General features: G+C 45.3%; 1 protein-coding gene across 1 annotated transcript in view; it reads right to left on the bottom strand.

Annotated features, from left to right (window-relative positions):
• The window catches only part of Ltf (lactotransferrin), a 29,490-nt gene extending 3,491 nt beyond the window's left edge, over positions 1-25,999 (bottom strand). Inside the window, exons 1-14 of the mRNA XM_005332916.4 lie at positions 25,867-25,999; positions 20,417-20,583; positions 18,252-18,360; positions 17,795-17,977; positions 17,287-17,434; positions 16,383-16,438; positions 13,064-13,242; positions 12,461-12,635; positions 11,434-11,588; positions 9,846-9,936; positions 8,619-8,666; positions 7,236-7,391; positions 5,688-5,829; positions 1,502-1,569 (exon numbers count right to left, since the gene is read on the bottom strand). Of these exons, the coding sequence (XP_005332973.2) occupies positions 1,502-1,569; positions 5,688-5,829; positions 7,236-7,391; positions 8,619-8,666; positions 9,846-9,936; positions 11,434-11,588; positions 12,461-12,635; positions 13,064-13,242; positions 16,383-16,438; positions 17,287-17,434; positions 17,795-17,977; positions 18,252-18,360; positions 20,417-20,583; positions 25,867-25,909 (1,720 nt within the window). The 5' untranslated portion in view covers positions 25,910-25,999. The remainder of the gene's footprint in view (positions 1-1,501; positions 1,570-5,687; positions 5,830-7,235; positions 7,392-8,618; positions 8,667-9,845; positions 9,937-11,433; positions 11,589-12,460; positions 12,636-13,063; positions 13,243-16,382; positions 16,439-17,286; positions 17,435-17,794; positions 17,978-18,251; positions 18,361-20,416; positions 20,584-25,866) is intronic.
• Between the last annotated feature and the right edge of the window lie 890 nt (positions 26,000-26,889).

Here is a 26,889-nt window from a genome sequence, read left to right as displayed (position 1 = left end):
CAAATCAAAGCACAGATTTCTTTTATGTTTCATATACCCATGATGCCCGTGAACTGAAGATAATGTCATACGGTGTTTCCAGTGTCTCTAGCCTGAATTTTGACTGTGAACCTATCACATGAGGTCCGGTGTGAAATTTTCCTCTGGGGGTGTCATGTCAGTATTCAAAAATCTTTGGGAGCATTTCAGATTTTTTAATTAGGTGTCTCAACCTATAGCTCATTTATATTCAAGAGGTACATTTCCTTTCCTTTTCAAATGCTTTAAGTGTAACCAGAGACAGGATAGGAATTTCTAGGATTCTTGAAATTAAATTTGACATGGATCTGGTCCCTGGAGACCACTTGGATTGACTGCCATAGATCCTAAATGCAATTCCCATGTGTCTGTGGGCGCATATATGGGCTCACGTTCAGGCCCTGCTTGTCTGTCTCTCCTGCCCTCCCACCTTAAGGAAACATCTCACCATCCTCTAGATCCCACTATTTGATATTGACATCCTTCTGGACCCATAGGTCTGCCCCTAATCCCTTTCCAGGAGACAAGAGGAGAGGCAGGAAGAGAGGGGAGAAGTGGCTGACTGCAGGGCTCACTGAAGGAGGGAGGCAGAAGTGGAGGCTGTTCTCAGGGAACAAAATAGCCAGCCATTGCTAAAGCTGAGGGGTGGGAGGCAGAGCAGGGCTGAAGAAGGGAGATGCTATTTGGAAGACAGCAAATAACTGAAGAAGTTTTTTTTTTTTTTTTCCACCTGGAGATCAGAACAGTGATTGCTCTACCATCGGCTGGTGAATTACCTTTCTCATCTGCATCCACCTGTAATTTTTGTCCCCACTCTCTCCCAAGGAGCTTCCAGAACAAAGGCTCACATGAGGCTGAATGAGGCCTCTACTTCCTTTTTTATTCTATTTTTTTATTTATTTGTTTTTGGTAGCAGAGATTGAACCCAGGGGTGTTTAATCACTGAGCCACACCCCCAGACCTTTTGATATCTTATTTAGAGGCAGGGACTTGCTAAGTTTCTGAGGCTGGCTTTGAACTTGTGGTGCTCCTGCCTTAGCTTCTCACACTGCTGGGATTACAGGCATGCATCATTATGCCCAGATCTACTTCCTTTTTTTTTAAAGGGAAATATTATTTTCATATGTTCAGTTTTAAAAATCCATATCATCTACACTTTTAGGCATGTGTGATCTGGTCCAGGCAGATGGTGAGTTTCTTCAGCTTAGACAAAGCCAGGGAGACCTTTGCTACTGAGTATGGTGTGTGTGTGTGTGTGTGTGTGTGTGTGTGTGTGTGTGTGTGTGTGAGTGTGTGAATTCAGCTTCACAATCACTGTATCACCTACAGATGTGACCATGTTGCCAATAAGGTCAAATTTTGGAATTCTTTCAGTCAGCCTGGGAATTGCTAGAATGCCTCCTCACTGCAAAACCAAACACGGAGATGTGTTGTGATGCCAAAGACTCTGCTTTGGAAGAGGAAGGGAAATATCTTCACCTACCATCAGTGTTCTGCAAGACAGTGACATCTTTCAAAAATGCAACGTCTCCCGCCTTCTCAGCCAGGCACCTGAGAAGTTTCAAAAAAACAATACATTACAAGAGAAGAGAAACAGAATTTTTTGTAAATATTTATACTATGCATGTCAAAAACGGAAACACGAAAGTAAACATGTAAAAGATGAAAATATTTTTGGGAATTTATGGTTTAAAATGACAGATAGAACACATCTGTGTTCTCTCCCTTCCTCTGAAAGTCCCAATGAAATGACATTGATGAGGTTTTGTTAAAATCCATTAAAAAAGAGAGAGAAAGAGAAGATAATAATCCACTTCAGAAGTCAGACAGCAAACAGCTGAGCAGTTACTGACCTAACAGAGCCAAGAAAGCTATACTATAAGCTGGAAGGGGTTGAAACTCAGAAGAAAGCTAATGTGCACTGCAAAACCCCGGGGCGGGGTGGGGGGTGGGGGGCATGGCAGTTGGTGCTCTAGACATCACTGATAGTGGCTGAGAAAGGAAGGCACCCCCACATCCCATGCACCTCCTCCTTCACCCTGGCAGAGGGGTAAAGGTTTGTCCACTGGGAGGTTGAACCTAAAGAGTACTATAGTCTAGAGAATCAAACACAGCTGAAGGCAGACATGGAACACTGAAAACAAAGAGTGAAATGAAAAATTTATATTCTAGAAGATTAAGTCACAGCCCTTTTCCCCAACTCAGTTTGCAGAAGGCTGATTATCAGGGCTGTGATTTCCCCCAAGAAGCAGATAGTAAATTTCTTTGCTCTGGGGAATCTGATCAACTCAAGAACAATAACCATAGAATCTGATAATTGGTTGCTCACAATGAAATGTCACAAACCAGTAACCCGCAGGTGCTTGCTGAGATTGGCAACTGATAGGAGCTAACAGTCAACACCAGAGCTTCCTTCTTTATTTTTCCCCCCCAACTCTTAATATGAACAGTCAGAGACCATCAAATATTTGAAGGAAAACCACAAGAAATGGAGATCAAAACAATTACACTCAAAGGATACAGAAACAATGTAGGGAAGATGATAAAGCTTTTTTTTAACTAAATTAATATTATTAAAGATATGAAAGAAAGAAATTCATAAAACAAGAATAGGAAGTTCTAAAAAAGAAGAGTCAGAATACAAAAAGAGTTCTCAGAAGGTAAAAAAAATAATCGTCATCATAAAAATTCTTTTAAACCATATAAAACTAAACTGAGCAGATATCCCAGAAACTGTAAGACACAGAAAAGATAATAAAATTAACAATAAGGAATCAGATGATAATCCAGAAAAAAAAGTTTAAAGAGAAAATAGAAGGATGGAAATTGTCAAAGAAATAAGAATTTCCCCATACTAAATAACTTGAGTTTCCAGATGAAATGGTCAACCAAGAACCCAATCTAATAAATTGGGAATAGACCCACATAAAGAAATAACAATCTGAAGCTTCAAAAAACTTGCCATAAAAAGTAGCTCAAAACATTTTCAAGAAGAAAGTCATATACAAAGAACCAGTAATCAAAAATGATACCTCATTTCTCAACAGCAACTCTAGAAATAATGACAGTGTACTAGTGGTTTTAAATTTTTAAATTTGTTATATTTTCCATTGTTTGTTCTTCCTGTGATACATTCCAGATAATTTATTTTTTTCATATCTTCCACCTTACTAACTTCCTTTTTAGCTATTTCCTGTTAAACTAATGGATCACATAGTTCATTTTTTTCTTTCATATTTATTTTTATATTTTTTTCCTTTTTAGAAGTTCTATTTATTCCTTTTAAAAATACTTTTTTTCTGTTGAATTTTATATCTAGCATTTTTTTCTCTTATGTGTTCAGTTAATATTATTATAGTAACTTTTTACCATGTACTGCTCATTGCCATTGAAAGAGAATTTTTAAGTAGATTTTGAGAATTAATCTGAGGATTCTGTCTTCCAGACTGGTTTCTAGAGAGACAATTAATCTGGAACCACTTTAATATATATTTATTTATTTATTTCTGGACCATCCAAGGAGGCAAAAGTTTGAATTGCAAATCCATGCAAGAATTGGTTCATGGCTTAAATTTTTCAGAAAATTTCCAGGCAACTTAAAATCCACTGAGAGTGAACATGGAAGCTTCTTCTGGTTCTCTCACCTTAAGGGTGTAAGGTAATTTCTTAGGGTCAAGTTTACCAAAATAAGGATAGAAGTGGTTCCACTTCACTCTCTGAATTCCTGTTCCCTTCCTAGATTTTAGTCTGATAATTCCTTATTATTTTGTCAGTTATCTAGTGCTTTTAAGAATTTGTGCGTCTGAATGTAGGTGTGTATGTGCTTAATCCAGCATTTTTGCTTGTTTTTAGGAGGCAAGTTTAATGAAAATATCCTAATGTTGCTATTTCTCAAATTCAGAAATCTTATCAAAATTCCTAGGGGGAAAAAAATGTCCAACCTAGACCTAGTTACCCAGTCAAACTATAAATCAATTCAAAAATAGAATAAAAATGTCAGGCAGGCAAATACTCAAAAAAAAATAGCAATTTCTATTCATCCTTAGTCAAGAAGCTGATGGGGAGTGTGCTCTGTTCCAATAAGACAAAGAGAGGTGATGATATAAAATCCAGGAAACAGGCCATCTAACAAGAAACAACACAGAGCGAAGTCCCAGATGATGGCCAAGAGGATTCCTAAGACCACGCATGTAAAGGTGGCCTAAAGAACACCCAATCAGACTGTGGCCGAAGGATAGAAGTCTGCAGGAGCAACATTTCCAAGTGTGGGATGAGAGCAAGACAGCACCCAGTGTGTGTACACTTTGTGCATGGGTAAGAGATTACATTACCAGCAGGGAATTTGAATTAGTGAATAAAGAAAGCTCAGAAAATTCAGCAAATAATAAAGGGGACAATATGAACTCCAAAGTAAATTAAAACTTTGCCCAATAAGGGAAATATAGTCTTATCATATCTCATATTTAATATGATAATAATGTTTGATGAGTCATAATAATATAATGAATATGACACAATCGTATTGGATGCTAATGGAGGTGAAGATGTGGAGTGGAAGAGGGATAGGGAGCCATGTGAGAGACTAGAAATAAAGAGCCAGCAGTCATAGGGTGTTTGTTATAAATGCAAAGGTGAATAAGAAAGACCTCTGGTTCCAGCTTCCAATTATTTTGTTAAAAAATTCCCCCTGCAGCCTAGATTATAAATAGAATTTGAATAAAAAACAAAGCAGTAAACATAGAAATACTAAAATGCAGACGATTCCAAGGGAATAAGACTTTGCTACAGGTCCAGAAACAGAAAAAAGGATCATATGATTCTGACGCAGTCTTATCAGACGTGTCTATTCAATATTTTCTGAGTGGAATCCCATTACAACTTTTCCATTTGCAAAACCTTAGATCCTTAAAGATATTTTTGTACATTCCAAAAACATCTTTGTTTGTTTGATTTTTACAAATCGGAGTATTGCAATCCTTACAGCAAAAGTTACCGCATGCACATTAAAAGCTCAAAGGCTAGCATTTGACCAGTCTTTCTTAGACGCATGATGCCATCTGGTGGTGAAATATACTCCAGGAGAATGGAGAAAGGGGCCAGAGAAAAGAGCCTTTTTACACCCTTCCAATAGCACCACTGTGAAACAATAAAACTATAACATGGGCTGTGGATAGTTGTTATGACCACTCTAGGTTTACAACTTGTGAATTCTGGAAGCTAATCTTTTGGTTGATTTCTCCCTTCACTACACTGAAATACTTTTTTCTTTTTGTCATTTCTAAGGCCAGTCACTAGAGACCTCAGAGAGGGCATGGGAAAGAGAATTCTCCCCCACAACGTTGAATTGTAGGAAGCACTTGAAGACCACACACTCAACCCATTTGATTTTTTGAGGATGAGGATACTGAGGTCTGCTGCAGTTGACTTTGGCTCAGAGCACAGGGAGGAGCATAGCAGAGCGGAGGTCAGACAACCCTGGTCCAGCCTCCACTCTTGGAGGTTCTGGGTGTGATGGAGGGAGCCCTCACTAGAGCTGCCCATTTGATGCCCACAGGATGGCTCCTGGCTCTGCTGTGTCAGGCCACACCTGGACCCTTAGAACTGCAGTGACAATGTGTTGCAGGATGAGAGACCAGACCCTTCCTGGTGGAGCTCAGTCACAGACTCACCTGAAAGCCCCAGCGTAGCTATGGTATCTCTCGTTACTGTTTGGCATACACTTATGCTCACCCTTCTCATCACCAATACACAGAGCACACAGATTGGATGCTGGGTCAGACCCAGGGGCACAGCTTTGACTGAAGAATTCATCTGAACAAAAGAAATAAAGGAAGTCAGTTCTTCCAACCTGAATCAACACAGCCTTTATCTAACAGGTGATGCAGCTTGGTTTTAGTTCAGCATATGGTCCAGGACAGAAAGAACACATTCACGGTCACAATAGGTGACATATTACCACCAACCAAGGACCCACCAGAAATCAGAAAATCTCTAAACTATAGGACTGATAAGAAACCTTCCCTTTCTTTATCCTGAACTTGGACTGTAGAAGCAGAGGCTGGACCTCCAGTTGTGATATGGGTCATGAAGTGACCTTGAGCATGGGAACCACATATGGCAGAGTAGCCAGATGTTTGAAGCCAGGTTGCTGACCCTGTGTATCATTGCACTAGCTTTGGACAATCCACCTCTGGACTTCAATTATATGAGAGACATAAACTTCTGTCTTGTTTAGGTGTCTGCTATTTGGAGGGCAGGATTCTGTTCCTTACAGCTGAACCTAATGTGAATTAATCCATGACGTGATTTAACCCAAGGAATGGGAAATAAAGGTGACAAGCCCTGCTCTATTGAGCACGTGTCACCCATTATCAGACTCCTATAGCCCCTGCCACTGGAATAGCCATACTATGTGTCAGCCTCAGGAAAAGCTGGGAGCTTCCCACCACATCCTAGCTGCTGTCCTACAGCACAGGGGCCAACCTGGGGGGTTGGCACAAGGGGCCACAGCATGCACTTCTGGGAAGGGGCAGAGGCACATGAAGCTGCCCCCATCAGAACCAAAAACCCAGTGATAACACAACCAGGACCCTGCTCCTCTAGGAGACGCCTACACAAGAGGTGAGCCATGGGGACAATGGGCCACCCACCTCTATATCACTGTGTCCACAGCAGACAGGGCATGGATTATGCCAACCAAAATGAGTGTGGGATGTGGGAGGCAGAGAAAACCCCAGAAGCAGGTTGAGCCAGGCTCTAGAGGTCTTATCTAGATTCCTTTGCAGGGTGGAGTAAGAATTCAGTTCTGTTTAAAAGCAGAAACCCCCTTTTTTGGAGGCAGACAATTGCCTTCCCCCAAGATGGGAAGCCAGGGCCTGTGAGGAATTTAGATTTGGGTCTCCAAGAGGTTAAAAAAATAAAATAAAAAAAAAACAATTGTACTTCTCATGATCTATGTACATTCTTATGGTGCAGAGGAAAAAAAAATGATACTCCAGTCTTTTACCTTGGTGAGGTAGATGGCACCTGGAAAGAGGCGTGTGGGGAAGCTCCCTGAGCCTCCGTGACTCCGGGAGGTGGCCCAGGGAGAACTCGATTATACCAAAAGAGACCTGTGGGCCCCAGTCTGTGAGTCCCCTACTCTGCTCCCTTCCCTGAGGTTTCACAGCACCAGCCCTTCAAGATGGCCCTCCCAGGACACCCTCAGGACACCTTACCAAATTTACAGGAGCCTGTCTGGTTGAAGAGCAGCCCCATGGGAATGTTCCAGCCTGCGGTCCTGCCCACCGCGGTGTGGCAGGACTTCCTGCCTTTCAGAGAGTTCCAGGTGATGTCAGTGTCCGATTTCCTGACCGCGGCCACGGCGAGATACCCTTGCACAACAGACAACGGAAGAGCACATCTTAATCTCAAAGGCCGGGAAGGTCTGCAACCCAGGCCAACACAGGTCACAAGGCATCGCTGGGTAATGATTCCCCCAAATAACTAGCATTGTGGCCCAAATAAGCTGAAGACACTGACTTATTGCAGAGGGAAGATTGATCTGGACTCTGAAATGAAGTAGTAAAAAAAAAAAAAAGCTGGGCGTGGTGGCGCACACCTGTGATCCCAGCGGCTTGGGAAGCTGAGGCAGGAGAGTCGTGAATTCAAAGCCAGCCTCAGCAAAAGCAAGGCATTGAACAACTCAGTGGGACCCTGTCTCTAAATAAAATATAAATTAGGATTGGGGAGATGGCTCAGTAGTCAAGGGGCCTGAATTCAACCCCTAGTACCACCACCCCCAAAAAAAATCTGATCCTGTAAGTGATTACAGGGGACTGTCCTCAACCAGCCACAACATGTCCCTGAGTTACAAACCTTCACATGTGGATCAATAAAGCAATAAGCCTTTAGACTGCAAGAATAGCCCCAACAGTGCATAAATCACAACCCGCTATACGCATCACATGGGAACAGGGACTGCCACCAGATTAACTGGTTTATAGATGCAGGAGAGCTTGTCTCCAAGGAGCTCCCTGTGCTGAGTCAAAACCAGCCCTGCACAGAGAGGGAGCTCGCAAGGGCATCATCCTCTCCTGTTAGAGTGCACCTGACCTGCCGAGGACAAGAGTTGAGGCTTCTAAAGCTGAGCAAGCTCCAGCTCTAGTAGGCAGGTAGGGCTGGTGCACAGAGCACTGGGTGTGGCACAAGAGACTCTGGTTCAGAGCCAGAATCTGCCATGGTATACCCTCCAGCCGTGGAGAGAGGTGTCCCAATGAAACGGGTTATTTGAACTGAACAAGCAAAGGAAAGATCGTGTGTCCTGTTAATTATCTGGCCACTCGGGATTCTTTGGGCCACTACTTCCTCATTGATGAGAAGGAGGAGTAATACTGCTCCTTCCACATGATCAGGTACCATAAGGGACTATCTGAAAGTTCTCCACCAGACTAAAGGGCGATCTAAACATTAATTATAATTATTCTTCTATGAATTGTTTTGTATCTCTAAATAATGGTTTCTATGGCCACATCTCTGTGAATTTTATCAAGATCCTGCCATCCCCTCCTCCAGCAACAAGGACTTACTCTTGACCCTGAAAGTGACTGATTCCAACTCACCTTCTGGTTGTCTGTTCACACAATCAGAGTCCTTGTTTTCTTGGGATTCTGAAAGAACAAGGATGAAGAATACATCATTTAGACACTCAGATATATTGAGAAGTCACAAATTTTTAAATCCCCGTGACAGGCACTGTGGCACATGCCTGTAATCCTAGTGGCTGAGTCAGGAGGATCACAAGTTCAAAGCCAGCCTCAACAAAAGCAAGGTGCTAAGCAACTCAGTGAGATCCTGTCTCTAAATAAAATACAAAATAAAGCTGGGTGGGGCTCAGGGGTTGAGTGTCCCTAAATTCAATCCCTGGTATCCAAAAAAATAATCCCCATAATATAGAATCCAATTTAAAAAAAAAAAAAAGATACTGTCCCAGTATTTCCATGCAGCAGAAACGAATATTCGCTTCCACAAAAGACACAGATGCTGATGTTTACAGAGCACAAGTCACAATGGCCACCAACTGGAAATTACTTAAATGCCATCCACGGTGATATGGTTAAATAATTCCAGGTAGAGTTACACACATTAGAATACTATGCAACAGTGAGAACAAAAGAAAATCTATAACTACACACTTACATGGATAAATATCACAAACACTGAGCAGGAGACCTCAGATATGCAACACTCTCTGTGCAACGATAGGAAGCTCTGATTGATGCTGTTTTAATTCAGGAGAAAGAATACCTAGAAGGTGTAAGGGGGCTGGCAGCAGCAGGACACAACAGACTTCTGCAACTTTCTGTGTCTTCACAGGGGCGCCCGTGAGGTAGGGCCAGGGGAGGGGACGGTTTGTGAAATGTCATTAAGTTGTATGCTTCTGTGCACTTTTCCGTCTGTGCACAATACTTTATTTAAAAAAAAAATTAATTAAAAAGAGGAAACCAGGGGCTGGGGTTGTGGCTCAGCGGTAGATCACTCGCCTAGCACATGTGAGGCCCTGGGTTCGATCCTCAGCACCACATAAAAATAAATAAATAAAATAAAGTATTGTGGCCAACTACAACTTTTAAAAAATAAAAAAGAAGAAGAAGAGGAGGAAACCAGTATGGGCTTTGTCAATTCACAGTGCAATGAGCTTCTTGGGTAACGTGGCCCCTTTGGCTTATCCTTTCTCTGATTCTCCTTTTGAATGTAGCTGTCCATCTTGACTTCTCTGGACCCAGTGAGTGGAGTCACCCCACCCCACTCCCACCCCACAGCCAAGAGGGGCCGTTAACTCCACTTACGATGGTTCTCTGCCAGGACAGGCACCAAACCACACTTGCCAGCTGTGTAGATAAATCCTCCGTCCAGACTCATGGCATCCGCTTCTCCCTTCTGCAGAAGCAAAGCAGATAGAAAGCAGTGAGCCTGTTTCCCTTGTGGCTGTCTTCAGCCCTGAGGGAGGCCTTAGGCCAGATATTCCAGTGAAACGGGTTGTTTGAACTGAACCAAAGGAGGCATCATGGGCACCGTTCTCTACCAGCCCCATGTGCCTTTGTGCCGTTAATTCAGTTAGAAGAAAACAGGACCTGTTGCACTAACCCTCTGTCCTCTGAGCAAAACACTTCCTGTATCCAAGTACTCCAGGGACACTGCCCTTCACTCATGGAGATACAGATGGGAACAGCAGGGCCCCTCTGGTCCCAGCTCACTAGCACTACACTCACAAAGTGCTACACAAAAAACCAGGTGTGTGCCTGTTAAGTGGTGCATGCCTGTAAACCCAGCATCTCGGGAGGCAGAGGCAGGAAGATCGAGAGTTCAAGGCCAGCCTCAGCAACTAGCAAGACAGGGTCCCAAAATAAAAAGGGCTGGGAATGTGGCTCAGTGGTTAAGCACCCCAGGTCCAGTTCCTAGTACCAAAAAGAAAGAAAAAAAGTGCAACACAGAAAAAAGGAGCCAAATAAAAGAACTAAAATCACTGAGGCTGGGGCTGAGGCTCATGTGAGGGCCTAGCACATGAGAGGCACTGGGCATGATCCTCAGCACCACATAAAAATAAAAAAAAAATGAATAGATAGATAGATAAATGTATTGTGTCCATCTACAACTAAAAGAATATTTTTTAAAAAAATAATTTTAAAAAATTTTTAAAAATTTAAAAAAAAAATTAACTTGGATGAGCCCGTGCTCTTAACACAGGAACAGATTCACCAGGATTGTGAAGTTCTCTCTTTGACCCAGTCATCATATTTTATAACTATATCGCAATGATTGGAGATGTGGATGAAGCTTTCTATTCAAGAATTCTCATCACAGCATTATTGACAATAGCAAAGGGATCAAAAGAAATAGGGTCATGAGAAAAATGAGCCCGGATCAAAGAGATTCTGAAACCCTGTTTAGAAAACGTTAACAAAGAGTAAGTGTTCGAGTGGGGAAGACACCCATGTTTAGTGAAGACCCTCAAAAACTACATAACTGCTTCAATCCAGGATCACCATGAATGTGTCCTTAAAGTTCATAGAAACCCTGGATGGAGAATTATCAAAACTTATCTTTGCTATCTGTACATGAGGCCACGGTTGGCTTGGGGGTTGTTTTTTGTGTTTGTGAGTGTGTAGGTTTTTACATCACACCTTTCCTTACTTTCCAAATTACCCACAATAATCCAACATTGTTCTTACAGTGAGAGAGGCGAAATCCCCACAATAACTGCTTTTTTAAACCTACAACCATGCCCCTTAGCACCACAGCTGTGGCCCCAAGGGCCCTCCCTGGCATCCCGTCCTTGAAGTGCCCTGTAGTGGCCTCTTGGGCATCAACTTTACCGTAAGCAGATGCCCATGGCCTTGGCGCTCTCAGGAGCACCCTGTGACACAGGCCACCTACCAAGATCAGGGAAATGCAGTCCTCTGTGGTGGGAGCCGAGGCGCAGGTCACTGTGCGGCCACTCACATCACTCCACGTGGTGCACTTACGCTGCTCATCCGTGCCCACCGCACACCACACTACCTGCCACTGCCGGGCTGCCGTATCTGCCTCCCCTGTCGAGAGGTGTGACAGCCTGTGAGCAGAGCTCCCAGCCTGCCAGGGACACCCGGGCACCACCTCCATCCCAACTCTGCCCTCCGCGGAGCAGGGTTCCTGCTCAGACCCTGCCTGGGGTGGGAGCCGCCTCCTCCTGGGGATGTGTGAGGCCCACACAGCTGCTCTTGCTCCACCCCTCACCTCCCCAACCCCTGCTTCAGGCCCCAAGGAGCTCACTGTGTTTCTCATTTCCACGCCCTGGGAGAGCTTCCCTGGCTTCTAATCCATCCATCAATCTAGTGTAATGATATGCCCCATGTCTCCGCCCCTCCTCTCCAAAAGTTCCATGATACAGAAGCCAGTGTCCATCCCTAAAGATGACCCAGGGGACCTCCAGCCCCTGACCTCCCCCAAGGACCAGAGTCCCATCATGAACTACATGCAGTACGGTCTCCCAGGTTTCCCAGGTTCCCACCCCTAACCCCCATAGAGGAAGAGCCACGGCTGGCTTCTCCCATAGTGTTATCCCCAGCCAAGTTCAGAGTGTGGCATAAGCCGGTGTCCCACCAGGCCTCTGGAGCCATCCCTCAGGGGCCCTGGCTCTCTTGGTTCATATTCCAATTTCTCACTTAATAGAAGGCTGGGGATCCTGATAGCACAGGGGCACATGGAAGCGTTCATCCAGCGGCCAGGACATTCTTTAGAAGACACATCTCAACATTGCCCTGACTTGGTCGACAAAAGACACCCACGCCACATCAGAACTGCCAAGATGCAGACCTCAGAGTGGCTGAGAGAGGAAGAGCCGGGCCACTCCACCGCCGAGGCCACAGCCACAGCTCACGGCCCACACCAGCCACCCTCAGGGCCCAGCCCAGGGCTCACTCACTTTCCCTCAGGTTCTTTATGGCCGTGAAGTATCCGTAGCCCAGGTACAGCCCAGCATCTATTTTCGGGGGGACCCTCAAGAACCCCAGGGCAGTGTCCTTGAACAGTAGATCCTTCTGCCCTTTGGGGGAGCCAAAGAGTTGGAATCCTGGAGATTTGTTTTTTCCAAAATTTTCCTAATTGAGGAAAAAGAGAATTACAGTATCAGCAATAAGTAAGGAGGAGACAACAACTCTAGGTTGACAACGAGTATCGGGAACTTCGGGATGATTCTGAGAGTGGGGACCTCAGCTGACACCCTCCTGCAGAGGGATGTGCTATCCCAGAGACACAAGAGCAGCCTCAGCTTTTTCTCTGCAGAGTTGCTGGGTCCTGGGATAGGCATTGCCCCCTCCTGCCTCCGTTGTGGCCCAAGATGCTGTCGGTTGGACATGCTAGAGGACGTTTCATAGTTTCCTCTGTCCAAGGCAGAGGCTGGGCAAGTGGTCCCGTGAGTCAGTGAACTACGAGGCCACAGATGGGCTTCGCAAGTAGCAGGTGAGGGAAGGAAGCTTCCTCCCCACTCCCAAACCCAAGCAGGTGGGGAGGATGTGGGTGGGCCTACCTGGGCCTGGCGGAGGAACTCCCAGATGAGGTCCTCCTTGCCGTCCACGCTTCGGGCCACAACAGCATGAGAAGGAACTCGGGCCAGGTGGCACTCCTTGTACTGGTCCACTGGCTTCCGGGTGTTGTCTGGACAGAGCAGCTCATACTTGTCCCTTTCTGCCTCGTCTGGCAAGTCCTCTGGTGGGGGAAGGGGAGAAATGAGAAGCAGCCCGGGTGAGCCAACTCTTCACCATCATGAGCCCTTGTCCCCATAGAAGGGAAGAGAGAGAATTGCTCCAAAGATAAGTCAGAAAGGTAAAGACAGCCCCCAGAGAGCCAAAAGGCCAGGGGAGGCGAATCCTCCTCCTTGATCATACTGGCTGCCCTGCGGTTGGTCACAGCTGCTGCCGGGACAGAACAGATCCCAGCTGTGCTGGGCAGTTGGGCCTCAAGAGGGTCCTCTCAGAGACAAGCCAGGGAAGCTGCCTTACCAGCATCACTGGAAAGAGTAAAAATGACCAAAAAAAAAAAAAACAAAACACTTTAGGCAGAAAGTACAGCTGACAGTTGACTCACTATGCACACTGGGGGCATTCACAGGAGGGAAAAGAATGCTCTTAGGAGTTCAGCCAGATTTTTGAGCTGTTCATCTATATCCAATGACAGCTGCTTCAGAATATACAGTGACAGAAACCTGCCCAAGTCATTTAATGAGATCCATGCAACCTTGATGTAACGTCAAAGGAAGGAAGGAAGGATTACAGACCTAGTTTATGAATATAAATGTCAAAAATCCCTAAAAACACATTAGCTAACTCAATCTAACAGGTTTTTTTAATCAGTGTTAATAGGTCAGTATTAAGGTTGATCAATTGGTTCTGTGGACAAGAGTAGCCAACATCAACAAACAAAGCCAAAGTCACTCACCCCAGTAACTGAGTAAAGGACAGCCATGAGGTCATCTCAATTTTAGCAGATGCAAAAAAAGTATATGTGGGCTCAACATCTACTTGTGATTTGTTTGAAGTTCAGGAGATTGGTAATTTAAAGAGGTTAGTAAAGTTCTTGAATTTGGCAAATGCTTTTAATCAAAATACATACAGCAAAATTATATTTTTTTTAAAAAAAGAAAATTGCTGGGCATTGTTGTGCACACCTATAATCCCAGCGACTCAGGAGGCTGAGGCAAGAGGATCACAAGTTCAAGGCCAGGCTCAGCAATTTAGTGAGACTATAAGCAATTTAGCAAGACCCTATCACTAAATTAAGTATAACATGGGCTAGGCCTGTGGCTCAGTGGTTAAGCATACTTAGGAGGAAGAGGAGGAGGCGGAAGAGGAGGAGAGGAAGAAGAAAATTTAGGGCAAGAGAGTTCAGAAGGAAAACAAGTTACAATATCAATGCACAAAAATCAAGTGTTATTAGCAATAACCCAACAGAAAATAACATGAAACATTATATTACCAACTGGCAATTCGACTAAAAATTGTATGACACAGTGAGAAAAAATTTACACTCTATCAAAGGATAGAAAAAGAGATGTGGGGGGATTTGACATCATCATGGATCAGACATGATGGATAAGTCCATTTTTCATGGATCAAATTAAATTCTAGATAACCCCAATCAAAACAAAGTATAATTTTTAAAGAAATTCATAAATATCTCAAAAATTTTAACTAAGAAAAATTGAAAAAGAGAGTAAGGTTACTGGGGCAGCCGAGTCCCTTTTTCTACCAGGTAGTGAGACCTTCTGCAAGTCAGGGAAACAGGAACATATGAACGCACCAATACAATGAAATAGCTCAGAAACAGATCCAGGTGGATATACACAAACTTAATGTAGAATTGGCTCCTCACGCCAGCCGGGAAAAGTTGGAAATTTTTTTGATAGTTGTTGCTATATAGGGGAAATCATCTCATTCATAAAGAGGGAAAAGCTAAGCTAAATTCATGACCGATTTCCTAGGTGGGTTACATGTAGACAAACATGTGCATGGGGTGGGGGAATCTTTAATGTTATTATGGGAAATTTTTGTGATTTTTTAGGATGAAGATGGTATCTTCAGAAGGTCCTAAAACCACAGATCAACAAGGCAAAACTGGGATTTGAGCCTGTCAATATGAAAGACTTCCATTCCATAGAGAGCGCTATGGACAGATTTTTTTTTTAATGTATTTGTTTTTGTAGTTGTAGATGGACACAATACTTTTAATTTATTTATTTGGGTTGTTTTTATATATATAGTGCTGAGAATCGAACCTAGTACCTCACATGTGAGGGGCAAGAGCTCTACCGCTGAGCCACGACCCCAGCCCAATATTGGCAGATTTTTGAGAAAAGATCTTCCTAAAGTCTAAAATCAACAGTGGTTTGATAACTAAATAGAAGGCCTCCTACGTGTGAATTGAAGTCATGAAGAAAGAAGGCATGAAACTCAACAGCAAATATCAAAGTTTACAAAGTAAGAAAGGGAAGCTCAAATTACGAGCAAATATGTTGAGACAATCAACTCACAGGATGTCAGAGAAGTTCAAATGAAACCAACAATGAGATTGCTTTACAACCTTCATTTGAACAACAAATATATATGTATGGGAAAAAAAAAAACTTGAAGTTGTGGGGAAATGAGAATATTTGCAGAGGGTTGATGACAACACAAATCCTGAGAGATCCTGAAAGTCCATCCAGTTGGGCCAGAGTAAATGTGATGGGTGTCTGTAGTGGTTCTGGGGAATGAAGTGGCCTGTCCCTGTTAGTCCTCAGTAGAGTGATCAACCTGTTTGTACCCAGCAATTATGCTTCACTGTGGGACAGTAAGAGGTCATACATGTAGCTGTGTGTGCCAGAGAAGAGACACACTCCCTGTCAGTCCTTCGCTAGGGTGACAGAGAGGTAAAATCTAGTGGGTGTGCTCCAGGGCACATTCCTTAACTGTCAGAACCACATCCATGCTAAAACACGGATACATCTCCAAACCCAAATGCTGAGTAGGAAACCTCAGGGGCAGCTTGATTTCTAACACTCAGTAACTCATGCTACTTCAAGTATGAACTTGAACCCAGAGACACAAACCAGCACCGTCTATTTTGCAAAACCAGGTTCATCCTGGAGGACACATGTCAAACACTTTGGCGTGGGCTTCTGGGAGGGAAAGAGAAAGAGGGGGGCATGGGAGATTGAAAGAACACTGATGGCTTAAAATATGGAAGAACATAAAATAAGAGCTGTGCCCATAGGGAAACTTGATACAGTGCGCCACGAATTAAGGAATCTAATTAGCTGAACAGTCAGAATTATGAAATAAGATAAGAGGGGGAGGAGCCCTGGCTCTTACCAAACACCGTACTCTCTTTGGCAAAAGCCACATCTCCGGCTCCATCTCTCAGACACCTGTGAAATGAGAAAGCACCAGAGGATGAGCCCCGGGGTGCCCTTCCCTGCCACCCTTTCCTCCCTGGCCTTGGCTTCTAAGGACCTCTGCTTCAAAGGGAACAGGGCTCTGGGGCCCCCTCCAGGTAGCTTCTCAAAAAGGGCTCCAGTGCCCACCAGAGTCCCCTATCTTCTTCTCTGAGGGCTAAAAGGGTGTAACTTCCTTTTTCTCTGTAAAAGATTTTCGCAGCTTCTACCCTCAAGGGTAAAAGCCTGGTGACCCTGGCCAGGTGTCTCTTTCTCTCAGGACTGAGGGTGCAAACATGTGCTGGCCAGTGGGGAGCCAGGGAATCGCTTTCTGCAGATACTCCTGAGCCCCAGAAGATGACTGGGGAAGGGGCAGCTCAGCCCTGGCAGGGGCACAGGGGGAGGCAGGCCCAGATCAGGCAGAGCTCGCTCCCTTCCACACTGGGGAGAGGCTGGGCAGGGCAGAATGGCATCAGCCTGGATACAGTGGCCATCCTGCCCAGCTGGGAGCCTGAGCCTGGACATCTCACAGTAAGACTCCACCGTGGTTAGGGGAGGGGTCAGCAGCCAGCAGGAGAACCCAGGTCAACAGAAGAGCTTGTCAGATCTGGGCTGCTCTGGAAAGCTGGGAGGGCCACAGCCGAGGCAAATTCCTATCCGGCTGGTGTAGGGGTGGGAGCCTAGCTGGGGCTCTGGGGCTGGAGAAGAACATGCACTGGGCGAGGTCAGGTCCTCTCTGTCTCCTCTATGGTCCCTGCCAGCAGGCGGAGCCCTGTTAGGCCCATGGAAGGCGTCCTGGCCCGATGCTGGGTGGCCCATGGGAAGAAGACAGCATCACTCACTTTAAGGCACCAGAGTAGCCAAAGTACGGTTCCTGGGAGGAGGCAGCACATTTATTTTCCCCTGTCCCCGCACACAGGCTACATAAGTTGGGAAACCGTACTCCGTCCGCACCAGGAACACAGCTGCCTGAGAAAAACCTGGCCACAGCTGTAGAACAAAGAGAAGTGGACCACAGATGTAAGCCAGCCCTGGCCACAGCACTCACACCTCCGCGCGGTGTCCCCAGGGCCCCTTCCTCCACCCTGCAGGACAGACAGCCTGGGGCATGGCGTCAGGAGCCCAGGGAGGTACACCTTTGCAGACCCCATGCTCAGCTGCCACCTCCCAAGAGCTATGGGGTGGTTGGGCCTTGCCAGTGCCTGGCACCAGCAGTTAACCCCCCCACATACACACACCTTGATTCCACCCTACACCGTCACCTATGTGATCCCAAAGGGGCCTGTCTGTGTAACTAGCTGGAGGAGACACCTCTGCCTGAGATCAGCCAGGATCCCCAAGCCAACTTACCTGCCTCCAGGGGCTCAGGTGGCCCCACCCAGTTTAAGAACGGACGAAGTATCCCTATGGGGACGTTCCAGCCTGCGGTCCTGCCAAGGCCTGTGTGGCAGGACCTCCGGCCCTGTAACTGATTCAGCTGGAAGCCAGTGCCCTTCTTCACAATGGCCACGGCATAATAGTAGGTTCGAGGTTCTGTAAAGGGGCAGAGAATGGAAAGGTCTTAGTCTAGACCAGAGGGAGAAAAACGACCCCCAACCACCACCATCAAGCCTCTGTGGGGAGCCGGACACGTTTCCCCCTCCCCTGTCAGGTCAGTGTCTGCAAGAACAGCCTTCATCCAGCCCAAAAGCCTAGAGACGCTGTTTCCTGAAGTGCAGAGCCAAGCAGGACCCCTCCTCTGCCTGCTGTCCTGCTCTGACTCCACAGAGCCCAGGCTAAAGCCACAGGCCCCCTGGGGACAACTCACTCGCTTCCGTCCCATAGACTTCTGCTACTACAGGTCGCAGTTTGTAGGGGTCCTGGCCGGCCTCAAACACCAAACCACCATCGAGGGTTACAGCATCTGCCTTATTGCTCTAAAAGAAAAGACACCAGATCAGCTCAGGAGAAAACCCAGCCAAAGCGGGGCAAGTGGGGAATCTCAGGACTTCAGAAAGGCTCCATGGCAGAAGAGTCTTCAAAGAGGGTGTCATGTCCACATGTCCTGTAAGAGATGGCATGAGTCAAGGGTCCCTCTCTCTGGGCAGTGAGTACCACCCAAGCCCTTTAGCTCCAGGGGGTTGGCTTATGCCCTCTTCCTTAGGTACCTGCCCACCTGTATCATCATTCCCTCCTTTAAACTCTGTTCACCCTAGATGCTTCCTCTAGATGCTTCAAATTTCTTTTTTTTACATTCTTTATTGAACAGAGAATATATATATCTTAAGATGACTGTAATCAGCCACGTTCTTCCTTCTTGACACAGCTCACCTGTTTCACCTGGTTGCCTTGTGGTTCCAATCACATTTTGTGGCCCACTTTGGTCATCTGAAACTGCATGCATTTTCTACTTCTGCAGAGTTTATGGGTTTTATTGGCTGTACACTATTGTCTGATAATGTGGATGTTCCCAAATTCATTAAGTAATTCCCCCAATTATTGGACTATTTCTAATTTTTGACTGGGAAACTATTTTATATGAATGTTTTGCCCTCAGCTTTTTCCTTCTGTTGACATGTGTCCTTGGGATAGTCACGGCAGGGTGGAAGTCACCATGGCAGTGAGCGCATTTCTCTTTATGGCCCTGGATGCTGCTGCCATTCTGTCTTCCAGAAGATCCATAATGCCCTGTGAGGACCAGGGCACTATAGAATCACCAGCAGGACCCAAGATCAGTCTACAAACTGTTATTATTTTAGAAAATCCAAGTGCTAACAAATCACCTAGGTCTGATTATTAAGGGACACATGTTGCAACTGATGCTCTGCTCATGTATTTTCCTAGAGGCTTCTCTTTCCTATCAGTTTGAATTGGTTCTTTATCAAGTGTGAATAGTAACCATTTGTCAGAGCCAGTATATATGCATTCACTCTGGTGCTTTCTAAGATTTTGATTAAATGCTTTTATCGGCTATGAATTATTTTTTTGTATTTTATAATGTCAGTTTCTTTCATGATTTATTCCAGAGTTCAAAAGCTAAAAAATTTCTATTCTCCCTGTAGTTCTGCTAGATTAATCTGTCCCCTAGCATTTCAATAACATGTAATCTATCTCAACATTTAATCTATCCATTTAATCTATCTCAACAGCATTTGGATGAATGGTATGTTGTACTGATTTCAAATGGGGCTCTTATTAAAAGGGAAGACTTTGTGCCCCTCCCCTTCACAGATGTTTGGATATTAAAATAAAAGACCTAGGAATCTTCATTTTAAATAAGCAGGGGGCCTCAGTGCTGTTCATCTACAAAGTGTCAAAAAATCACCTAATACATTCATCCAAAGAGATTTTTCCCCTCCAAGAATTCTAATAACTATTATATTTACAAAATAATCCTACACTAGTTATGTCCATTCTGTGCTGGAGTCACACACATGCATGGCTCTAGCACCCAGCTGGCACACAGAGCATTATCTATTGAATGAGTGAGTCAAAATTATTTCGGCTTAAAAATTACTATATTTCAACAAACAAAAAGAATCAAAAACCATGCACCATTTGTGATATCCTTTTCTCTCTCTCTGTCTCTGAATCTGTCTTGGGAAAATACCTTTCTAATGCCCAGTGCCTGGCAGGCCCTTGTCCCAGCAATGTGATGTGGCACTTACATGTGACCTTGACAGGTTTATTTCTCAAGGGCTTAACCTTGACTTTTGTCCATGTTACATCTTCATCAAATAGAACTGCTCATGCTTCACTGTTGAAGAGCTGTTAACCACGTATGTTGAGACCTCAGTTGCCCCCCACGTGGCCTCTCAATACTAGATTCTTTCTCAGAGGCTCCTATTAACCCAAACTGCTCCCAACCTACAAGTGTCTGAGAAGTAAAGCAGAAGAAACAGGGCAAGCACATTTTTCTATCACATTCCATTCCTTGCCCTTGCCGTTCCCTCCCTCCAAGTTGGTCCCACCCAACCCATAGCATTGACTCACAGCAATGGCCTGGATACACTGAAGGTAGGAGTTCTTCCTGACGCAGGACAAAGGTGGGGCATGCACTCTTCTCATATTCCTCTGCAACTGAGAGCATTTTGTTGCCTCGGGTGGTGATGTGGTGCACCATCGAACGCTGCCTTTCCTAGAGGCAGCCAAACACACTCCTGGGAGAGAGAGGCCAAGGTATTAGGGCGCCACCAATGTCTGTGGAGGTGACCATATCACCCTCTGATGGAATCTTCCAGACTCTGAACTCTCAGCAGCTCCATGTCCCTTTGAATTCCATGGCTAGGTCCAGCTATCTTCCTCAAGAGGAGACACCTTGCTGGACTAACAGAAATTCTGCCCTGGCCAGAAGTCTGTGATTCTCAATAAATTAAAAGCAATAGAATCTTTTCCTTCGTATGACTTTGACATGTTTGCTATCTCTGAAAACATGATAACAATCCATCCCTCAAATCAGTTTATGGATCTTTCTAGCCGCTTTGTCCCATTTGCACCTGGGACTTGGGCAGGAAAGAGACCATTATACATGTTTTACAGATATAGAAACTGGTTCTTAAGGAGGCTGATTGTTGTGTCTATAAGCATCTCCCCCAGAAGATGCTAAGAGAACAAGGAAAAATACATCTGAATCCATGCAGAATCACAGTGAACAGTGGTTCGATATGCAGGGCTAAATGAGTCACCAAGCCTAGATTGTTGCCATTTACCTCTGTGCAAAAAGACTGACTTTCCTTCAAGTCTACCTTTGGTGCTATAGCCTAGAATTAGGGAGGAGGCTAGATTAGACTTGCTTATCTGGTTTCCTGAAAAAGACATCTATGAAAAACCAATGATGAATATCATGCTAAAATAGTGAAAAGCCAAATGCTTTCTACCTGAGATCAGGAACAATGCAAGGGAATCAGGAACAACACTAGAGGTCCTTGTCACAATAATAAGGCAAGAAAAAGAAATGCAAGCCATCAGAATTAGAAAGGTACAAGTAAAACAGTTTTATTTGCAGTTGACATGAGCCTCTGCAGAGAAAATCCTAAAGAATCAACAAAATGCTATAACTAGTAAGTACAGCAAGGTCAAGGGACAACAGATTAATATACAAAAATCAATAACATTTTGCATCCATGCACTGAAAAATCTAAAAATAAAATTAAGAATATAAGCTGGGCATGGTGGCACACGTCCTTAATCTCAGTGGCTTGGGAGGCTAAGGCAGGAAGATCGGGAGTTCAAAGCAAGACTCAACAATTTAGCAAGATCCTAAGCAACTCAGCAAGACCCAGTCTCTAAATAAAATACAAAAAAGGGCTGGGCATGTGATGCTCTATGGTTGAGTACCCCTGGGTTCAATCCCCAGTGCCAAAAAAATAAATAAATATTATATATAGTTTTATTTATAATAACATCAAAAAATCAAATACTTAATGGATAAAAGATTACAGACATTTCAGCAAAGAAAATATATGAATGGCTAATAAGCACATGAAAAGATGTTCAACATTATTGGTCATTAGTAAAATACAAAATTTTTAAATGTAATATTTCACATCCACTAGAATGCTTATAAAGGCTAAAATAGCCAATTTTTGCACATGTTGGCAAGGTTGTGGAGAAACAGAAACCCTCATGCATTGCTAAAAAATGAAAAATGATGCAGCCAGTGTGGAAAATGGGTTGGGAAGTTTCTCAAAATGTTAATCATGGAGTAACCATATGACCCTACAATTGCACTTGAAGGCATATACCCAGTGGGGGGGTGGGGAAAGAAAGAATGTCTGCATAAATATTCACACATTAGTATTCACAGCAGCATTATTCAGAATAGCAAAAACATGCCAGGAAAGATGGCTCCCACCTATAATCCCAGTGACTCAGGATGCTAAAGCAGGAGGACAGTGAGTTCAAGGCCAGCCTTAACAACTTAGTGAGAAACTGTCTTAAAATTAAAAAGGGCTGGGAAATATGGAAAGCAGTATGGAGATTCCTTGGAAAACTTGGAATGGAACCACCATTTGACCCAGGTATCCCTCTCCTCAGTCTATACCCAAAGGACTTAAAAACAGCATACTACAGGGACACAGCTACATCAATGTTTATAGCAGCACAATTCACAATGGCTGAATTGTGGAACCAACTAGATGCCTTTCAATAGATGAATGTATTTTTAAAATATGGCATATATACATAATGGAATATTACTCATCAATAAAAGAGAATAAAATCATGGCATTTGTAGGTAAATGGATGACATTGGAGAAGATAATGCTAAGTGAAGTTAGCCAATCCCAAAAAAAGCAAATGGAGAATATTTTCTCTGATATAGGATGACTGACTCATAGTGGGGTAGGGAAAAGGAGCATGGGAGGAATTGACGAACTCTAGATAGGGCAGAGGAGTGGGAGGGGAAGGGAGTGGGTAGGGGGTTAGCAATGATGGAGGAATGTGATGGACATCATTATCCAAAGTACATATATGAAGACATGAATTGGTGTCAACATACTTTATATACAAACAGAGATATGAAAAATTGTGTTCTATATGTGTAATAAGAATTGTGATGCATTCCACTGTCATGTATTTAAAAAAATATAAATAAATAAATAAATAACTTCTGGGGATGTAGCTCAGTAGTAGAGTATCATCAGGTTCAATATGCAGTACCCCCACCCCAAAAAAATAGAATAGCAAAAACATAGGGAAAAAACTATACATTCAGCAATGGGTGAATGGCTAGACATTGCAGTACATATATGCAATGAAATATTATTCAACAATCAAAAGGAAGAATTACCAATAGGTGCTACAACATAAATGAGCCTCATTTATGCTAAGACCACTTGCATGAGACATCCAGAAAAGGTAAATTTATAGATAGGAAGTGGATTAGTAGTTGCCTGATATGGAGTGGGAATGGGAATTATCTGTACATGGATTTGAAAGATTCTTATTGGGGGAAATAAATGAAAATGTTCTAAAAGGGATTTATGGTGACGACTGTACCATTCAGTAAAGTTACCAAAAATCATTGAATTGTACCCAAAACAGTTTTAATGGTGAACTTAATGATGTATAAAGTACACTCAGGAAAGCAAACGTGATTCCAAGAACCCCCTTCTCCTTTGGTTATGCTCTGAGGTGAATATTCTGCCCTCTGGCGCCCCCTATTTCTGAGCCATCCCCTCACAGTCAGACCCACCCAAGGCCCTTGAGGAACTCTGGGACCTGGGGCAGGAGACCTGCAGCTCCCAAGCCCACTCAGCAGGGGCACCAGGTGGCACACTCCTCCACCACCACCGTCCCTGGGAAATCCCAGAGGAGGCCACCTAGCCCTGGAAACTCCACAGAACTGTTCTGCAGGGAGAACTGACCCCATCCAATTCAGCTATTTGTGACTCAATGAGTATTAACTGGATGTCTACTGTATACGCACCTCTCTGTGTCAAACAGAGGAAAAGGTAAATAGACAGAACTGCACCTCCCCTGTCACTGAAGAGGCAAAAGGCCCTTTTAATGAGGGACCCAATTATGGCGAGTGTTCTAAAAATAATAATAATAACAACAACAACAACAACAAATACAAATCACTGAGGTCCAGCTAGTGATTAGAGTGGGGGCACTGCAGGAAGCAAAAATAATGGGCGCATGCGCACAGCTAATGTCTCAAGTGTGTACGGTGGCAGGTGCTTACTCAGCGTTTCACAGCCTCTCTCCCATTCATCCTCCCAGTTTCACTGTACTGTGAGTTCTGCCAGCACCTTCTTCTCCAAGGGAGGCAACTGTGGCTGTAGTTATGGGGCAGGAGTTACTCACCCGCGGCTCACAGGAGGGCCCAGGCACACTGCTGGGCCAGATGGGAATCCTCATTGGCTCCTTCTAACCCGTGACTCCAGGGGCTCCCCACGCTGTTCCCACAGCTTGCATCCAGCTTGGATCCACCCCACCAGAACCCTGCCAGCCTCAACACACAGCCCTGGGGAGCAGAGCCGGAATCCCACAGAGCAGCTGCCACCTCCTCTTTTGAAGAGGAGAATTTCAATGGCACTTTAGAGTGCAGGCCACCAGCCCACTGATTATATCATTTAAACTACAGACCTCTCTGTAGGAGCCAAGAGAACCCAAAATCCAAATAAAAATGGAGCCCAGTGCTGCAACACTGAGCCGGAGTCCTGGACCATCACCGGGCAAGCAAGTCCTCCCTCCTGCCCAGCTCCAGTACAGCAGGGCGCACAGGAGGGAGCATGAGGGAAAGAGAACAGTTTGGTCCTGGCCAGACCCAATCTGCCTTAGAGAAGAGAGGGATGATCAATATCCACTGGCAGAAGGAGTCCAGAAGGACAGGGGCACAGGGTGAGCTCACGCTCCCTGCATTTGGGGGTGCACCATCACCATTGCCCTCTAACCAACACAACCCCCTTCCTATGCAGGAAGTTCCAGCCCCAAGGGGATGCTCTAAGTCAGGAGAAAACAGGACACCTGGGCTTCCACTCCACCCCACCCACTGCCTAGGTCCTGATGCCTGATACAGCCCTTTCTGCTGCAGCTTCTGCCTCAGACCCTCCCCTCTGGCACTGCAAGAAGCCCCTCAGTTATAGCTTAAACCCCTGCTGAGTGCCCCCCTAAAATGCCCCAGGAATATCTGCAATACCTGGCATAGAACATTTGTTTAGAGCCTTCTCTTTGGTCCCTTCTATTGTGCCTCTTCTATTCTGGGCACATTTCAAGGGGGAAATAAGTCATTCCCCTCTCAAACTGACTCACACAAGGGGTTCATGAGGAGGTACTGCACTCCCTCTGCCCCCTCTGCCATGGGAGGTGTGCATACACTTTAGCTTAGCATTAGTACCTAGCCGCCTCCTCATAACCCTGGGAAAAAAAAAATAGTTAAGTCGTTTTTTAAACGAAGAAAGGAAGGCTCAGAGAGGTTCTGTCTTGCCCAAGGTCACACAGTCCTTGCAGGAACTAGGATCTAAACTCAGGTCTCCTGTGTGTCTTAAGTAAATTGCTCACCCTCTCTGAGCCTCACTTTCCTCCTGTATAAAAGGTGTGCAACAGTAGGATGGATGCACACAAGAAGACAAAGTTCCCAGAAGAACATTGTGAATCTGGGATCTCTGATCAAGCCTACGGATACCCACCTTCCAGGAGCAGGTGAGAGAACAGAGGGGATCGCACAACCCCAGGCTTAGGAGTATGAGCCCATCCTTGTGTCTCTGCCCTCTGCCACTTCTCCAAATCCTTCCCAAAAAATATTGGACACCCTTATCTTTCCTAAGGCAGATTGGGTCTGGCCAGGACCAAACTGTCCCAAGCAGGGACAGGCGGACCCCATCCCACAAGTCTGCAGCCTTCCTGGCTGCAAGCGCAGAGACCCGCGCGCCCATCGCCAAAGCGCACAGCGTCCCGGAGGCCCACAGTCCCGGCAGTGCGCGCCCCCGGGCACTCACCAAGGGCCCCAAGGAACAGCGGGGCGAGGAAGAGGAGCCTCATGTCTGCGGACCTAAGGCGACTTGGAGAACCAAGGCTCTGACTTCCGCGCTCTCCTGTGCCCCTTTATCCAGGCTTGGTGACCTCACCGGGTCCCGCCCTGTTGCCCAATAAGCTTCTCCTTTCCTCCCCACCAGGTTACCTGTTGCCAGAGGCGTCGGGCTCCAAAAGGAAAAGCGCTGGGGGGAGGAGGGGAGGAGTGGAACCTGGGCGACTCCACACAGCCAGAGGAGATCCAGCCAAAGGAGACCCAGCCCGCTCCCACAGCCCGGGTTCTCCGGCCTCTGGCGATGTTCTTTCCCTCCCACTGCAAGTCCTGGGGAGTCTCTGCTCTTGTGTCTCAGTGCCTTGTGGAGGGCGGGACACAGCAAGAGGACCTTTATTTGCGGAGCGACTTAAGACACCTGTGAGAGTGTCCAAAGTGACTGGGACCCAGTTAGCTCGCAGGTGGATTCGCTTCCACCCTGGCTCCAGCCCCAGATCAGCAGTGCGCAGGGAAAGCTGACAGGGACAGAAGGGGACACAGGTTTCCCCGCAGGATCCCTCTCAACTCCCAGAATACAGAGCCAGGAACCCCCAGAGGAGAACGCCCACCACCCAATGCTGACTTCCCTGTCACATCATTTGCCAATGAGGAAGATGCCCTATGGCTTGAATTTCTTCCCTCCTCCTCTTCTTCTTCCCTTCTTTCTTTGCATTCTCATATTCTGTGTATCTGTCCTTCTTTCTTTGCCTCTTTCTTCTTTGCTTTCTTCCTTTTTAGGTAATAGTGGTGTGAGGGGTGAGATGGGAACCTCAATCTCATTTTCATCCATGTCATATTTGGGGTGAAGCCATTTTACAATTCAGAAGCTAGAATGCTGCTGGTAAATGCACCCATGTCGTACACAAGGGCTCAGCCCAAAAGTCTCCAGGGCACAGATGCATGTCATTGATTAGAAAAAAACTAAATACACCTTCTGGAGAGCATCACCTAAAGTGGA

The sequence above is a fragment of the Ictidomys tridecemlineatus genome, chromosome 2, assembly GCF_052094955.1.
Source record: "Ictidomys tridecemlineatus isolate mIctTri1 chromosome 2, mIctTri1.hap1, whole genome shotgun sequence".
Taxonomy (NCBI): Eukaryota; Metazoa; Chordata; class Mammalia; order Rodentia; family Sciuridae; genus Ictidomys; species Ictidomys tridecemlineatus.
The sequence above is the reverse complement of the archived record's forward strand: the minus strand, read 5'-3'. Positions and strand labels throughout refer to the sequence as shown.